At 38.1% G+C, this 17,317-nt stretch overlaps 3 protein-coding genes across 4 annotated transcripts in view; 1 reads left to right on the top strand and 2 right to left on the bottom strand.

The window, feature by feature from the left end:
- Window positions 1-1,258: 1,258 nt before the first annotated feature.
- camk1a (calcium/calmodulin-dependent protein kinase Ia) lies at window positions 1,259-9,477 on the top strand. The gene is made up of 11 exons (XM_010782750.1): window positions 1,259-1,273; window positions 2,452-2,663; window positions 3,591-3,665; window positions 4,158-4,296; window positions 4,405-4,531; window positions 4,821-4,896; window positions 4,976-5,088; window positions 5,171-5,249; window positions 5,801-5,888; window positions 6,007-6,190; window positions 6,922-9,477. Exons 1-11 carry the CDS (start codon window positions 1,259-1,261, stop codon window positions 7,023-7,025), a joined length of 1,212 nt encoding a protein of 403 aa, XP_010781052.1. The 3' UTR covers window positions 7,026-9,477.
- A 442-nt stretch (window positions 9,478-9,919) lies between these two features.
- Window positions 9,920-14,560, bottom strand: LOC104955208 (protein FAM107B). Its single transcript, XM_010782465.1, has 5 exons — window positions 14,518-14,560; window positions 13,344-13,386; window positions 11,723-11,903; window positions 11,475-11,631; window positions 9,920-10,693 (listed from the first exon to the last, which is right to left on the bottom strand). Exons 1-5 carry the CDS (start codon window positions 14,539-14,541, stop codon window positions 10,604-10,606), a joined length of 495 nt encoding a protein of 164 aa, XP_010780767.1. The 5' UTR covers window positions 14,542-14,560; the 3' UTR covers window positions 9,920-10,603.
- Window positions 14,561-15,726: 1,166 nt separating this feature from the next.
- Window positions 15,727-17,317, bottom strand: part of LOC104955206 (protein FAM3C-like) — a 48,358-nt gene continuing 46,767 nt past the window's right edge. For both annotated transcript variants that reach the window (XM_010782455.1, XM_010782456.1), the window contains 4 exons: window positions 16,531-16,581; window positions 16,359-16,443; window positions 16,151-16,277; window positions 15,727-16,023 (listed from right to left, as the gene is read on the bottom strand). In XM_010782455.1, the coding sequence (XP_010780757.1) occupies window positions 15,919-16,023; window positions 16,151-16,277; window positions 16,359-16,443; window positions 16,531-16,581 (368 nt within the window). In that variant the 3' untranslated portion in view covers window positions 15,727-15,918. The remainder of the gene's footprint in view (window positions 16,024-16,150; window positions 16,278-16,358; window positions 16,444-16,530; window positions 16,582-17,317) is intronic.

The following is a 17,317-nucleotide window of genomic DNA, read 5'->3' as shown; positions in this document are numbered from 1 at the left end:
CACACAGCACACACAGTGACATTTGTTCTCTGCATTTAACCCATCCTAGTGCCAGGAGTCTAGTACTAAGAGCAGAAGGCAGCTATTGTACAATGTAGAAACAAACGAAAAATCTGATACAGTTACAAAATAACAACAACAAATGGGAGAAATGCACTTTTTCATGTTTCAAATATAATAATAAAGCTTTATTTATATAGCACTTTTCATACAACTCATGCAGCTCAAAGTGCTTTATAAAATGACACATCACAAGTTAAAAACTAACAACAAGAAGTTCCCCTCAAATGCAGCAAAATATAACATTTGATCCGATAGACACAAGGAGGTCAAATGTATGATAATACAAATCAAATAAATAATGGTTTCTCTCTGACAGATAAGACACAAGACAACTGAGTCGATATAACAATATCAAATATAAAACAAAGTGAATAAATAGGTACAACAGAAAGAAAAAGATTAAAACAATATAAAGGTAGGTAAATAATAAAGACTAAAAGAACATTTAAAGTGGGGGGGGGGGTTGCTAATAAAAAGCTAATCTAAAAAGATGTGTCTTTTAGCTGTCGTTTAAAAATGCTTTTTTAGATTCCTTTTATCCATTTGTGATTAACTGCAATACCCCTTTGTAGTTATTCTGTTCTTACAGGACTCCTATAGTCCTTATTACAAGGTTTTACTCAATTCAAATACAACAATACAAGTCAACAATAAGATTGCATCAACTACTGAAATCCTCGCTTGTATATTTTTGCCATTTCTGTCCAGTGTTATATGCTTACAAATAACTCTTAAGAGCCCTTCAGATTTGTTTTTGTCTTTACATTGAAATGATATGTCTAATTGCCATCTTTTAAATATGTAATTATGCCCAAGTATCTTATTTTTAGTGTACTGTAACACATGTGTTCTTTCTTGCTGAAAAACTGGTGCTTCAGACCCCGTTTACACGAGAACTAAACGGGTTGGATCTGCATAGTTTCTCTTGCGTATAGCCCTTTCATTTACACGAGGCCGTAACAAAACGATAGAAACGGCCCCACAAACGATAACGGGTCCCAAGGTGGATAGATTTGCAAACGAAACGCTCTGGGGGGTCAAACGGCTCTGTGTAATCGCCTCTATACGATCATTTCCCGATAGATGAAGCCATAGCCCCGCCTCTCCCCACCTCTGCTGCTCACTGCTGTAGCGTGGTCAGTGCTACTGCTACTGACCATGCTACAGATGTTAGTACAACATCTACAGCTCGACCATGCATGCTACAGATGTTAGTGCAAAATCTACAGCTCCTCTACCACAACCATCAGCAACAAGTGGACATGGAGAGTTACATGAACTACCACATGTTGCTAAATCCACCAAGGAGCATAAACAGAAGGGCAACCATGCTCCGGGGTCTTCTTCGCTGCTTTTGGTGTATTTTGTGGCGGAAGTTACAGCGCCACTTACAGTCCCGGCATATGTACTACAGCGTTTCCAGCGTTCTCGTGTGAACAGACACGTCAAATGAAACGAATACGTGTGAACGGAATACTTTTTTGAAAACGCATAGCCTACTGTGCATACCCGCCAACCTTACCGATTTGGGCGGTACTCTACCGCTTTTGACATGTTTCTACCGCCTACCGACTTAGCTGGCTTTCCCTACCGATTTTCAATCTTCCCAAACTATAACAAATAAAAATGACACTCCATAGACACTGGACTCGACTTNACACAACACATTAAGTGATTTTCTTGCTTTTATTGCTCTTGCTTGGCTTTGCCCCTTTCAATTTAAGTAAAACCTGCACCAAAGAAAGAAATTAGTATTTAAAGCCAAGCAAGAGCAATAAAAGCAAGAAAATCACTTAATGTGTTGTGTTATCACAGAGGATGGTCTGAATACAGTATTTTACTGTGAAATAATACAGTAAGATGTTGTGAAATGCTGGTAATCATTTATCCTGTACATTCACAGTAATTAACTGTGCCTGCATTGATTTCACTGTTAAATTCAAAATGACAGTATTATATTGTGAACATTACAGGTAAAGACTGTAAAGTGGTAAAACAGTAATTTATTGTAAAATATTACAGCTAAATATTGTGAAATCATGGTAATATTTTACAGTGTAGGCAATCAGGCTCAGAGGTAGAATGGCTTTGTTTTAGGCAGCTAAGAAATAGCTTCACATCGCAAATCAAAGTCTAAGTCTAAGTATTATCTGTCAGTTACCACAAAAAACCTGAATAATCCTAGNTGGTAAACTGACAGATAATACTTAGACTTAGACTTTGANAGTAAAATAGACATGATCTAATGGACCCTTATTAGGCTACAGGCCATGACGGATATACAATGCAACAAAAAAGATGGTACTAGCGGGACAGAGTATGCACTGCATACTCTGTCCCGCTAGTACCATCTTTTTTGTTGCATTGTATATCCGTCATGGCCTGTAGCCTAATAAGGGTCCATTAGATCATGTCTATTTTACTCAACACATTTTTAAACTGTGTTTGTTTCTTCTACCTTTGTTCAGGGGAGCTTTCTCAGAGGTGGTTCTAGCAGAGGAGAAGAGGACCCAGAGGCTGGTGGCCATCAAGTGTATCCCTAAGAAAGCGTTGGAGGGCAAAGAGAACAACATCGAGAATGAGATTGCGGTACTACACAGGTACGATCACCAAAGTTCCTCGTCATCCGTTGGCTCACGCTTTGTGTCCATCGGGAGGAATTACTCAACCATACATGTACAGATGCAAAATATATGCAAGGGGTCAATTGAATGGGTAACTAAATGCATGGTGTCAGTAGAAACAGTAGGATTGTGCACCGGAAATGTCAGGAGTAAAGAAGATAGACCTATTTTTAGTGTCCCTGTTGCCAGGGCAACAGCACACAGAGGCGGAGATGGTGTGGAGTTCCCCGCAGCAGTGTATTGAAGAAAGAGAAAGAGACATAGAGGGTGGAGAAGTGGAGATGGGGGTAGGGTAAGAAGGAGAGCGATATGGCAGAGTGGGAGGAGTGGAGTTTGGCTAAATACTTTAAGTCACGATTAAATAAACAGGACTCATGCGAGTGGTAGACTAGACGAGGTATTCCCTATTCCTAAAAGTCACAGCCCAGCTGCTGCTATGTAACAGTGATGGTTTGTTCATATGCTTTTGACTCAGGAGCCCAGAGAGATGGCTGACTGTCTGTTTACTGGTTCACAACAATAAACAATACTATTTTGTGCATCTGAGAATAAAATGTGTTATAGTTATTCTGTCAAGCCCTGTACCTCTTATCCAAAGCTGATCTTTGTTTCCGGCTGTGAAGCGCTGGCTATTGTCCTTCTAGGCAAGAGTACTGTATCTGAAGCTTCTCCGTGTTCTGATCTGAGGGTCTCTTTCAGTCTGCATTTTAGCAGAGGAGGGGTGAACACATAGGTTTGATCCCAATTAACTGAAGGGCTTTTCATAGAAAAGAGGGAACATTCAGCTCTAAATTTGAATTATGCAGCAAGAATGCCATCTGGTGACCAACTTACAGTAAGCAAGAGGGGTTGAATCTCAATAAAAAATGCAACATATTCTATCTGATGATTTTTGTTCCTCAGAATCAAACACGCTAACATTGTCACACTGGAGGACATCTTTGAAAATACATCCCATCTATATCTTGTCATGCAGCTGTAAGTCTTCCTCTTTAACTTACACAATGGCTTATGATATAAAAGAAGACATGAATGTGGATTTATTTACTGAAAATTGATTTGCATTCATTTATTAAAAAAATGCCACATTCTCTGGTTCATCATTTATTAAAGGACTGTTTGTGGCTTTTCTCTGTGTAAAATCATAGTAAATTGGATATCTTTGGGTTTTGTGCCGTTTGTTTTGACCTAAAAAATGCATGTTGCAATGGTATCAGAGAACGTGTAATGGTCGTCTTTCATTTTTTTGTTTCAATTAGCTGTAGGTTATATCATCTGAAATACTCAAAATAGCGTTTATCTGCACAACATATGCAAATGTCAATATATGTCTTGCGTGTACTTTTACACTAAATGTATTTAAAATTCAGCCTGATTTAGTTAAAAACGTTTATATCCAGGGTTTAAAACATGGTTTTTTTGCGCTTTATTTGGCTGTATGAGCCTAACACTTTGATTTTTACCTGGCAGGGTATCTGGAGGTGAGTTGTTTGACAGGATAGTGGAGAAAGGTTTCTACACTGAGAGAGATGCCAGCCAACTTATCCACCAGATATTGGATGCAGTCAAATATCTCCACGATATGGGCATCGTCCACAGAGACTTGAAGGTATTATTTCTCACGGAAGACAGGAATATAGCTGCTCAATCTGGCTTGCAGTTGACCCCTTCTCCCTTTGCAAACCCTCCTCTTTGATGCCTCTTCTTGTCTTTGCAGCCAGAGAATCTGCTGTATTACAGTATGGACGAAGACTCTAAAATTATGATCAGTGACTTCGGATTGTCGAAGATTGAGGGAGCAGGCAGTGTCATGTCCACAGCCTGCGGTACGCCTGGATATGTGGGTAAGGCATTTATTTTGCTGGTCTGCCAGACTCTCCTCGCCACCCCCTCTCTTTCTTGTGAGCTCAGTGCCTGTTATTTCAGCTGATATCCCCTCTTTATTCATTGAGTTGTGAGAGGCTCTTTCGTCCACTACTGAGTCAATTGCAAGTGTTTCAGAAGGGCTCTCTACCTGTTCGACATGACCCACTAGATCACATGGTATTACTGAAAGGTCAAGATGACTTGAATACACCCCCACTTCTACCCTGTAGCGTATATTTTCCTGAATGTCTGCTGTGTGTTTCACAGCTCCCGAGGTGCTCGCTCAGAAGCCGTACAGCAAAGCAGTGGACTGCTGGTCCATAGGAGTTATTTCTTATATTCTGTAAGTAAGCCCCTTAATCACTGGGAAGTGTGTCAAGTGTGAGTTTTATACTGAATATTATACAATATCACTCCCACAGGTTATGTGGATACCCTCCGTTTTACGATGAAAACGATGCCAAGTTATTTGAGCAGATTCTGAAAGCAGAGTATGAATTTGACTCTCCGTACTGGGATGACATCTCAGATTCAGGTACTTCTGATTATTAAAATATGTACGTATAATATTATAACTAATCAGATTGGACGTATAATACCATGATTTTTGTCTGCAGCCAAAGACTTCATCTGTCACCTGATGGAGAAAGAACCTTTGAAGAGGTATACATGTGATCAGGCGCTTCAGCACCCATGGTAAGAGAGTCAAATACTTATTACCTTTATATATAGAAAAGATACTCATACTTCTTGAAAACAATAACAGCCATTTTCGATATGTTCTGTCAAATGTTAGACTAAATTAAAATAAGGAGAAAATAGAAAAGGACATACATTATATCATATCAATAAAAAGATCATCGACCAGCAATCAGCTAACATTTATTTTCATTATCAATAAACCCATTGCCTATTTTATTCATTCATTTATTAATCTCTTAATAAAATGTTAAAACAAATCACATTCTAATTTACAAGCCGAAACTGACACTTTCAAATGCCTTTTTTTACTCATTATGATGTTCATTACTACTGTGTTTGTGAGAAAGAAAATGATAACATCTTCTTATTTGAGAAACAGGAATTAGCTAAATGTTTGCATTTTTTAAGGAAAATGTAACAATTAATCAAGTATTTAAAAAACATGCCGATATATTTTTCTTCAAATCGACACAAAATGCAAAGGATACGCTCTAGTAATGGTCTTTTACTGAATTTCACTTCAGTGATTGTTGTTGACCTTGCAGGATCTGCGGAGACACAGCTCTGGACAAGAATATCCATGAATCTGTCAGCGCTCAAATCAAGAAGAACTTTGCCAAAAGTAAATGGAAGGTCAGTGCCTGAACCACAGAGCGGCCTGCTGAGAGAGCACATTCAGTACGCCTGTGCTTCTCCCTCAGTAGCTGTCACACACAGATTGTTTTCCCTTTCTCTCTCTCTGTCCATGAAGCAAGCATTTAATGCCACAGCGGTGGTGCGCCACATGCGGAAGTTGCAGCTGGGCACAAGTCTCGAGGGACCGAGTCAGATTACTCCCACAAGTCCCTGCCATGGACATCTGCTCCCAGAGGAAGAGGCGGAGGACGAGGAGGAGGAGGAGGAAGACGAGTTGGGGAATGGGGAGGAGGAGAGCTGTAAGTCATCACTTTACAGTCAACAAACAAACACTATTTTTTAGTCATATCAGACGTGCACATTAAGTTAATTAAACTAAATGTATTACATACTGTATAATGCTGCATTGTAATTTCACAGCATTTAAACTGTCTAAGATTGTGGGGCCAAATGTACAATCTTTCAGTTGATCTTTCTCAAATCAAACCATCTATCCTATATTAAGTGGATGAAGCATTAGAAAGATAAGGATTCTGCTGTTCTAAGACAAATGTATAGAAGGCAGAACAACTGAGCCTTAGAATGTACAATAAAAGGACGAGAGGTAGAATGAGTTTGAAGAGGCATAGTCCAATCCAATCCAACTTTATTTATATAGCACGTTTAAAAACAACAGAGTTGACCAAAGTGCTGCGCATGAATAAATATATAAAAAAGTGGGAGGGAGGTGTGTGGATAAAGGAGGTTAAGCTAAGGCATGACCTTGTTTCCTAAACACAAGATAATTTATGGATATTAATATTGTACTTGTGGCTGTTGGGTAACTTTTCATTACCCAGGATTGGCTAATTATGATAACTTCACAGTGTTGGAAATGACTTCTATTTGGAAAGCCTTAGGAGGCTCCCACTGCTAGACTGGCTACATTTAGTTTTGCACGAGTTACATTTCCCTTCTAGTGTGATGGTGAGTGCAAAGTTATTATTACCCGTAATCTCTTTATGCTCCGTTGCTTTGCTCTAATCTCCAGTATCCCACTACGAGGACGGTCGCCGTGGCAGCACCGAGGGCAGCGCAGACCGGGACAGCCTGAGAAGCTGCACCTACTGCTGCAGGCCAGCCAGTCGCGTTTGAGCCCAGCCTCCGGTTGTCATGGTGACATCGTATCCCTGGAGCGCCCAGAGCCCGCCCACCCGCCCGCCCAGTCTGGCCAGGAATGCAGAGTAGTTATCAGGCAGTGTCCACCAGAATACATCCACAGCCAGCAGGTCACATTGTGGAGAAATATACTGTAAGTCTTTCCCCCACAATACAAAATACAACATACACACATCCTCACTCAAGACACACAAGTTTTAACTTTTTTGTTTGTTGCAGAACAGAATGCAAGGCTGCTCCCGAGTAGACAGTGATTTAAAGAAAGGGCCAGTCTGCATGATGAGCAACCTAACATAGAGTTGTCCAGCTACAGCAGACAGGAGTCATTACAGTGTGTTCTGTAAAATATGTTGTTAGAAGGTTCCAGTCTTCTGGAGTTTAATCAAAGAATAGGCAGTGGCCCAAAGGCAGACTTCTCTATAATTTTTGTTCTCACATTATCTGTCACATCTACCTCTATTCATAATTAAGGTCAGTCTACATCCATCTGGCTCAGGCGCTCTACGTTACTGGCAGCCTTCTCCAAAAATCTGGCCAGACAGGGCACAAAGAAAAGGGAAACACTGAAAGCTACTCCTGCATGTCTTAATACTCCTTACCCCTCAATGTGACTCGCTCCGGTCGCTGACCAAGTAGCTGTTTAGTTGAATAGTGTTCATCTTGAGGCATGACTTCACTGCCGATGCCCCCCGCCCATTTGTTCTGTTTTATCACTTTTTTCACATTAAGTGTTTCTGTCCTTTTTATAAGTATTTAATTATTTTTTAAAGCTTTTTTTTTTTTTAATTGGAGGGTGATTCTGGGGACTTTGGACTCTATATTCTGGCTCAGACTGGGTTTGTGAAGAGCGGTTCTGACGTAGAGTGTGTGCATGCTTCTGTTGGAGAAAAAATATTGAAATAGATGAATATCAGAAGGAGACTTTTTGTTTTATGGCTGTTCTGTTAGGAGAGGCTCAAACTGAGATCCCTGTGCACCTGTAAATCGGAGGAATCGTATCTGACTATCCTCTGTGGGCTCACATCATTTAAGAAAGAAAGAGTTATGGGTTAGTGTTGCGAATCCACTTTGCGTGGGAAGAAAAAGATCATGCATCACCATGCACATTCTCCCTGTTCTGTTGCTGATAAGCGTCTAAATATTGTCCGGCTTATGCCGGGTCGGAGGGATCTCAGTCTGGGCGCTCCGCCTGCTCTGTGCTGTGCACCTCTAGTGGAAGAAGTTTTGGTCTACTGTTTGCATGACCTGGTTAAATATGTTTACATGAATGATGATCAATTAGTATAAACACACGATTATTATTACTCTGTTGTATTTAAAAATGATGTAATACTGTAATTTTGAGCTATATAATGTGAAGTGAGTAACACCAGAAGTAATGTTGTTGACAAAGTACAACACAGCACAGTGGACTTATCATTTGCATTTACTACGACGGTCAAGTCTCTACCCGAGTGACATTTCTCCTGTACTTTGTTTGTTTACAACTCAAATATTCTGTTTTCCTGTCGTTGCTTTTGTATTATTTATTTATTCCCTATTGATACCCAGGCACAAGCAGAAAAAAATACACATATCTTAATGAAACGCATGTGCCAGCCACAGTACAAAACATTACAAAATATATAGAGATGCTGGAAATATCACATGTCCGCCAAGGGTGTATTCTTCAGTGTGCATTTGTCCTCCTGGGTAGATGAACTGCAGTACTAAAGCCATACAGTAAAGTGGGGATGTTTAACTGTACATTCAGATATGTTGTCATCTTATAAATATATGACTTCAATTAAGGATGGCTATGATTTGGCACAATATTTAATGTAGAAAAAAACAAGACAAAATTATTAAATTCAAATCCAAACACTTAAATCCTGATATAAATCTCACCATATCGTTGTTGATTTAAGGTATGTCATGTCACCATATTATTAGTTAGCCGTAGAAATAATAAACAAATTCATGCTAGTTCCCTAAATCTGTCATTGACACTTACAGGTCCATAGTAGAATAAAAGAAGGCAATTACTCTGGATTTACATGACGGTAATTGTGGAAAATATGCAAACTGTGTGTGAAGGGCTTCATGTTAACTGTACGATAGCCAATGTTGATGAATTTGATAACTGGCTATTAATTGTTTGGTAATTACCTGTCATTGAACTTTCCCTGGGATTTGTTTCCATTTGGCTGTGTTTTTTTAAATCTTATTTTACCCATTACAACACATCTAAATTCATAAAGAAACACGTGTATATTATATATATAAATATAAGTATATATTGTATATCCTTTTTTGTAAAAGCTGTTTTGAGCTACAACTGTATGGATGCAATGCATCATGGGTTATTGGATAAGATGTAAGAAAATACAATGATTTGTACCCACTGAGATATGATTGCAGGAAATGAAATAAAACCTCCTTGTCTATGCATTGTGTGTTCTGTCATTGTTCAACAACGTCGAAATGTTGCATAAATCTGTGATTCGTAAAGAAGTGTAAGCGATTCAAACTGTTTTTAAACTGATATCACATTATATGCCAAATATAATGTATTCTCATAACTGAAAAAAATCTCACTTATTTGACCTCTTTATTTACTTATCAAACTACATTTCCCTTATATCGTGATCATTATGATAAGTGCTGATGGCCATTCCAAGACATATCATATTCAAATAAATATATATATATATATATTAGCTGAATGATTCATGTGGTAATAATTGGTATGATAATTATCATTTCATAACAAGATTCATGTATACTATCTTTTTTAATTCAATGTTCACCTCCTGCCATTCATAATAAAATAAATGTTCACAAAAAACACATTTTTATGACTTTTCCTGCATATATAATGACATTGGAAATACACTAATATGTCACAAGAACAAATGTATTGCATGTTATTGAATATCTTTTGTCAATGTAAACATTACTTAGGCACACTATGGACACAAGATATTATAATTGTAATCTCTTTTACACCAAATCTCATTGTGGACATCATTGACCTTGACAGACGAATGTACCCGATTGTTAACTAATATATGATACTACGCTTCTCAACATTATAAAATAGACCTTAAATAAAACAATGATATTTACAGGGTAAAGTGAATGCCCAAAAACACATTGCAAAATTACTTATTATACTGACATATGAGTCATTACAGATATTATAATTAGAAAACTGTAACCCATTACCATGTAAATTAACTTTAAAATGAAAACATATACATGTGCATCTACTGTGTTTACGTAATTCAGTTTTCTTCAATACAGTGATGTCTTAATAGATCAGTCATGTATTTCTCATCTATGTGATCCTTGATATTTAAAGACAATTACTTTACTTGACCTGTTTCACCTTTGCTCACTTAACCACTGGAACCATCCACTGTCACATGTCTTACTTCACCTTATCTGATTCTTATGTTAACAGTAACAGTGAAGATCAGTCTCTCCACTTATTATTCCCAACAGTCCATTGTGCTGACTTTCAACACAACACATGCACATACATACACTCAAAACGTCCACACTTATTTTCCTCATGCATCCAACACGGCTGTTCGTCTCAGTCTCTCTTTGACTCGGAGGAACTCTGGGCCCTCTCGCTGTTGTCCCTTGTCTCTCTCGAACTGTGGAGATATTAAAATACATTATGCAACATATTAGTTAAAAATCACTGTGTAGCCTATGCTTGTTTATGAGTATGATACATCTTAATATTTCGTATAACAGTTCATATCGTTCATATAACTAGATCATAAGTCATTATCAATGTTTTTTTTTCTTGTAGAAGCTCAGGCTGGACTTCTGCAGTGTCTGAGACAATGCCTGCACTGCCCCCCACTGGCTGACTGCAGAACTACATGATGCTCTTATCAATGTACTATATCTTCTGTGAAGAAATACTGAAAATGTAATGTATGACACACTCATGTTTGGTTTCAGAATATGTAAAGTAATTCAGATTCAAAGTCAATTCAAAATGTAATTGATATATTATGATGTTGGTATGAAAGAGTGTTAGGGAAATGAGAAGAAAAAGTTAGAGGAGGAAGAGGGCGTTTAGAATTTGAAGAATAATGTTGAGAATACAATGACAGTGTTTGAGAAAAAGGTTGAATAAAGTTGACATGTACAGAATAAGGTTATATGTTCAGTATTAGTGCCAGCCAGGACAAAAAAAAGAAGCTTTTTAAGAATAGAGTTGAGAGTTGAAAAAAATGTAGAACTCGAGAAACTATACTCAAAAATGTTTTTTTAAACAAAACAAGAAAATGCTAAATCAATAAAAAAACGTCATGCATCCATTTGCTTCCCCTTGTGCCTGGCCCTACTGTATACTCTTACTTTGATTTGATTGATAGATCTTGACAAGATATTTATTTTTATTTTTAACTCCTGTGTGCAAACCTTTTCTAGCCTCTGTTGTCTTTTGAGCAGTTCCTGATGAAATGGTGATCTGCTCCTCTTCGCTTCTTCCTGATCCCTGCTCGCCTTCACCCTTTGTTCCCATCTTCTCTTTTCTAAAGCCCTCTGGAGTTCAGTCTTTCCTTCTTGGTGCACTCTGCTGACAGGAACACAGAAGGACCTTATAACTCATAAAACAAACGAAGGTGAAGAGTGAGTGTTTTTACTAGAGTCTGTGTTACTTTAACAACCTCTTGTGGGTCATCCGCAGTTCTTTGTGGAGCTCCTGGTGGCTCTTGGAGGCTGTTAAAGGATTGAGAGGTTTTTGGGGTCTGATGAGATTACTGTTCTCCTCCTCACTCTGTAGTTGGGACAGAGAAGCCTGGAGCTCCCAGTATCTGTTTGGCTGTTCAAGTTTTTGTATCTGCATTACTGAGGCAAAAGAGAACAAAACATACAGACTATATATTTTCCAGTACGATATAGCAATAAAGGACACAATTCACATTTGACACCATATTTCTTCATAGAGTGATAACAACAATGCTGAATAAATAACCCCTTACATTGTATTAAAATCACATGGCAAGTATCTCCTCAAGGACCTACCAAACTTTATTATTGATACCACCAGATGAAATAAACATTTGATCAGCTCATCTGTCTGAAAAAAACCTGATTGCCTTTTTGCTTATCTCCAAGCCTCAAATGACTGAAAAGCCTCATGTATTAACAGAGGGAGGGACACAGGTATTTACAGTGCTCTTCCTGATATCAAGACCTCTGGAAATACCACAAACGGCAGCCTCACATAGTCATGAAATGACATGGAAACCTGCCTTGGGAACTGTACAGTTAAAGGTCATAGGCTATTATGCAAAATCAACTTTTCCATGTCTTTTCTACATAAACATGTGTCCCCTCTGTGTAAAGAGATTCTGAAAGTTTCAGGAAAAAATATTTGCTCACTTTTTGTCCTGACCCATTTACAGTATATAAAAACCTGTCTGAAGATGAGCTGATCAGATTTTGGCCACCTTGATGTCATAACGATGTTTTTGGCTTGTGTCACCATTAACCAATAACAAGCCAACCAAGGTAACACCCCCCACCTTATCACCTGAATCTCCTCCTAGAGCACCATTGTGTTATCACATTGGTGGCGTGGGGAGGGGCTCCTTATTTTCATCTAAAGTAAAAGACAGAGAATCAGCACTTTTGAAACAGGACTGAAACAGAGGGGATTATGGGATGCTACAATGCATTATCTGTTTGGTATTTGGAGCAAAACACTTCAGAGACATGTTTTGTATATATCTGAGACCTATAATATATTGAAGAAAAACTGTATAATAGGCAACCTTTAAAGTCCTACAAACCCTGTGGGTATATGCACTGGTAACTTACTTCTTGCCTGCTGTAGGGCATTCCATCACTGTAATCTTACTTCATGTCCTTTGTGTGCTCAAATATAACAACAATGACTAAACTGTAAAAAGTGTAAAGTAGTTAGCAAACATTAGCCACCAAAAGCTATTGGTCATGCAGACCAAGTAACAGAAAATCTGTGTTTTGTCGATAAAGGATTCATATATTAATTTGGTTAAGTCACATTGTGTTATTATTATAATCAAAATGTACATAGTCTTGCTTTAAAACAAATTTTACAGACATTGCTTAAAAAACTCTGGTTGACACTTTTACTCTTTAATGACGCTTAGAATAAAGAAAATTGCTTCAAAAGAAAATACTACTGTGACTACAGATCCACCTTTATCTGTGCCACCTCTGCCCAGTTGTTATTCCCATAAAGTCACAGTTTACCCCTCCTTTTATGACAATGAAAATAATCTTAACAGACAGATCTCTCACCAGACACGTTCAGGTGCTCCTCTGGAGGATGTTGAAGATCTCTCTGTCATGTCAAATAGAATAAAATATGAAAATGTGTTAGTATTATTACCAATGTATTTGTTTTTTTATATAAAAGAGTGTGCATAGTGTGACACACAATTGCAGATAAACGATACACCTCTCAGTCTGTCACCAATGCAGTTTCATGCAAATGATAGAGAGAGAGAGAGAGTTGAAAGCATCACAAAGCCGTTTTATGCGACGGACAAATGAAGTGTCATCTCTTGTTCCACATGTCCAGTGAAGCGAGAGCCCTGACGGTGGAGGGCTGCCACCTCATTAATGACAAGGATCAAACAAAACACAGTCTGATTCCCACTGAAACTCTCATTTGCTGGAGTTTGAGCAGAAATAATAGTCGAGACAAGAGTGATTCGTTTGTTTGGACTCGGACAGGACTGCTGAAATAAGTTATTCATTTGGTTTCTGTTGTTGGATAAACGACTGTAGATAAATTATGGCAAACTTCTTTTTTTTGCTCTGAGCACAATCTACTGGTTACATTTTCACTGATCAATGTACGTGTTACATAATGTTTGTTGTGGCTTTGGCATGAGTTGCCATTCAGCTGCAACTTGGCTGAATGTGTTCCAAAACCTGCTTGAATTATTCAGATAAAGTAAAGTTTAAATAAATCTTCAGAATGAGAATAAGGTGCAATCTTGCTGAGGCATTTGAATGACAAGTTTGCTGCTGGCAGCGGTTCGGTTGAAGAGGGAAAAGTCATGCTGTTTGGCCAAGGCTTAGACAGTGGATATTTTGTGGCGAGAATTAATTGGACATGACGGGGAAAACACTCTCCAGGGCTTACTTTCCAGTGTTGGCAAGGCTTGTTTTACAGGATACAAATCTGTAGTTGGTTTAAGCCCTTGCTTTCTTTGGGAAATAAAAAGTAGAGATAACAATAACGGATCAGGAAACTGTCCAAAAAAAGAAGCTTAAAGGTGATCAAGAACACACATTTAAAACATAGTTTTGGTTTTTCATGATCTGTTAGTGTCTTCTCTAACACACAAGAAAGTATTTTGACACATGGATTCTTCTGCTGGATTATTTTAACAGCACACGTGTTAAACGTGTTTAAAGAGAAAGACAGAGAAAATAAATGAAGAATATACATTTACAAACGTACCTTCTTTCCATGTGCGACCCCCATGTCGTCGGTCTGAATCCAGATTCAGTTTCTGCACAGTGAACTCACAATGGACAGAGTTGTGATAATAATTTGAGGTTGCTCTCCCTCTCCCTCTCTCTTTCTACTCCATCAGCCAATGACGCCAGAGAGAGCAAACTGTTCTGTGTTCTGACCAATATCGATGCTACCAGGGAAGCAGCGACCGAGTGGAAGACACACCCTGGAGAACAGGCCAAAAGTGCTGGAAGAATATTCAATGAACAAGTACTTCATTTTAAAGTACACTGCTGTTGTTAAACATTAAGCTGGTTTAAATATGTCTGGTTTAACTTCTTCAGCTCCAGAGAGGTCAATGTATACAACATTGCATGAATAAAATAAGCTTTGGTGAAATGCTAATTCATTATACAAATTTGTTTATCAGAAACTTATTTTAAATAATTGTTGTTCTCTCAATCATTATCTCAAGACCCTTCGCATTGTTGATTTGCCCCTTTGGAGGTGGCTGGACCCCGATGTGGGACAATAAGATGAGCTTTACATACACAGAATAGCGGCACCTTGACCAGCTCTGCTCAAATTCAGTTTTTTCTTTTCTTTTTTCTTGAATCTGTTCATTTTTAGACTACGGGTGTATATGTTCCCCTGCCCAGGTGTGCTGCCAGGTGCACCTGGAAGTCTTAAAGCTCCAGTGCCAGCAGAAGGGGGCTCTGGCGGGGGGACTGCTGTGTTCCTGCCTCACATCCCAGGATGGATATTTGTGTCACATGTTTGATTATAATAAATCCTATGGAGTTGATCATTTTAAAGGTGTCTGTGTTGTATTTGGGTCAGTGGTGGAATTGTGTTATCCCCATAGGGCCACGGTTACCTAAGGGTGGGGCGTAACACACTGTATATGTATCCAAACTAAAGATAAGGTTCTGAACCTCTTTCTCCTCTGGTGTACAGATTGAAATGGAAAACTAATACATGTGTTTCCATGTTAAGAACAATACTGTAGCACATATTTGTTCTGCCTTTTTTTTAGCAGAACAAATATTATACATGCCAAAACTCTTGGGATATTCCTCATTCCTCCATAGATAGTTTCAAAATATCCAGTCTCCTTTGTCGATGTTGAACTTTGTCAATGGGTCAATTTTGCACAACTTTTAATTCCTTGAATTTTTACTTTGCATTTTATATTAGAATAAACAGCACTAGTCAAGTCCAGTCAATTTTATTTAGATAACCCAGAATCATTAATGACAAATTTGGCTCAGACGTCTTAATACTAACTCTAACTAAAGCCACAAGTAAACTATAATGCAGTTACTCAATGCGTCAAATACATTGTGAATAAGTAATATTGGATTTCCACAGTGAAGTCCTAAATAAGTCACGTTCTCCTTTTCATCACGAAACTTTTCCATCAGTATGGTTCCTTGGGTAGCAGCCAGACAGCTCCACAGCCTCCGGCCAATCTCCATAAACGTTGGTGCTCTCATCATTAGCAGCTTGCTGACGGGTGGGACAGGGAAGAAGACATTGCTTTTTACATCAATTATCTTACCTTTACTGGTTTTTTACTTTAAGTGTTCTTTAAAATAGATGTCTTTTCTGACACAAATGGAGCAGGCTCACTAACCTTCTCAAAGAGGCTTTTGTTGTCTCTCCCTGCTCTTCCAGCAAACACCCAGTTATCTCTGCGCTTCACAGACGTGATCAAAGTGCTTCCCATTCCGACAAACACCTCCCTCATCTCGTCTGTCATTCTGCCACAAAGTAGTAAAAGAGGGTCATGTGGTGTGATATGAAACCGTGTCAGCTTTTGAATCATTGAGATATGGACTTACTTTGCTGTCACATCATCAAACGAGGCCACCAAGACAATCATTCCAGGATATATGTTCTTCAGGTATGCCAGGATGTCATCTGCATCTTTTGATATTAAAAAACATCATCTGAAGGTTTCAATTACACTTTTTTATTTAAAACAAGAACAAAAAAAACTAAGAAAACTCTTACTTCCAATTTTCATATTAAGGTAGGCAATTGTTTCCACATCTCCAAGTTTCTCTGGAAGAAAAACAAGTTATTTCATATCAATAACGGACCAAAGTAGATCCTCAACTCAACTTGACTGAAGCCTTTGATCATATCACATGATCTTCATCAGCAAATGGCATTTACCCGATTGTTATGGAAGTAAAGAAGTTATATTATCCTATTTTAGGAGTACTTCAAGGTTTTTTCCCATTTCATGTGTGATGAAAATCATAGAATAGGACCACAAGCTCCAGTACAGCTGGTAAATTAACCTTAGACAAGATTGTTTTAAAAACTGCTGCATCCAAGTTCAAAACTCAAATATAATCGTAAAAGAGCTCTGAAGATGTCATCAACATATCGTATACTTCAATTTGTTTTTGTATTATGCAGATGAAGTGACATACATGTCCCTGAGAGCAACACAGAGGATTTATTGTATTGTGAATACAATGGTTTGTCTTACAACCGGAAATAGCAGTTTCTCTATTTTAGTTCTTTAAATAAACTGTTGCCTATAACGTTGTAATAAAAAAAAAATTCTGACCTCTTCTCAAGAAATGATTGTGTAAATAGGAATAAAAATAAATTTGTCTAAAAACTAAATAATTCCAACAGTGTATATGCTGACTTAAAGTTCCCCTATTATACTGTTTTTCATCAATATATTATAGGTCTCAGATACAAAACATGTCTCTGAAGTGTTTGGCTCGAAATGCCAAACAGATCATTTTAGCATCCCATAATCCCCTCTGTTCAGCCCTTT

Source organism: Notothenia coriiceps, unplaced genomic scaffold (assembly GCF_000735185.1).
Source record: "Notothenia coriiceps isolate Sejong01 unplaced genomic scaffold, NC01 NC01_scaffold00024667, whole genome shotgun sequence".
Lineage (NCBI taxonomy): Eukaryota > Metazoa > Chordata > Actinopteri > Perciformes > Nototheniidae > Notothenia > Notothenia coriiceps.
Note: the sequence above shows the minus strand (reverse complement) of the source record. Positions and strands in the feature narration are given on the sequence as shown.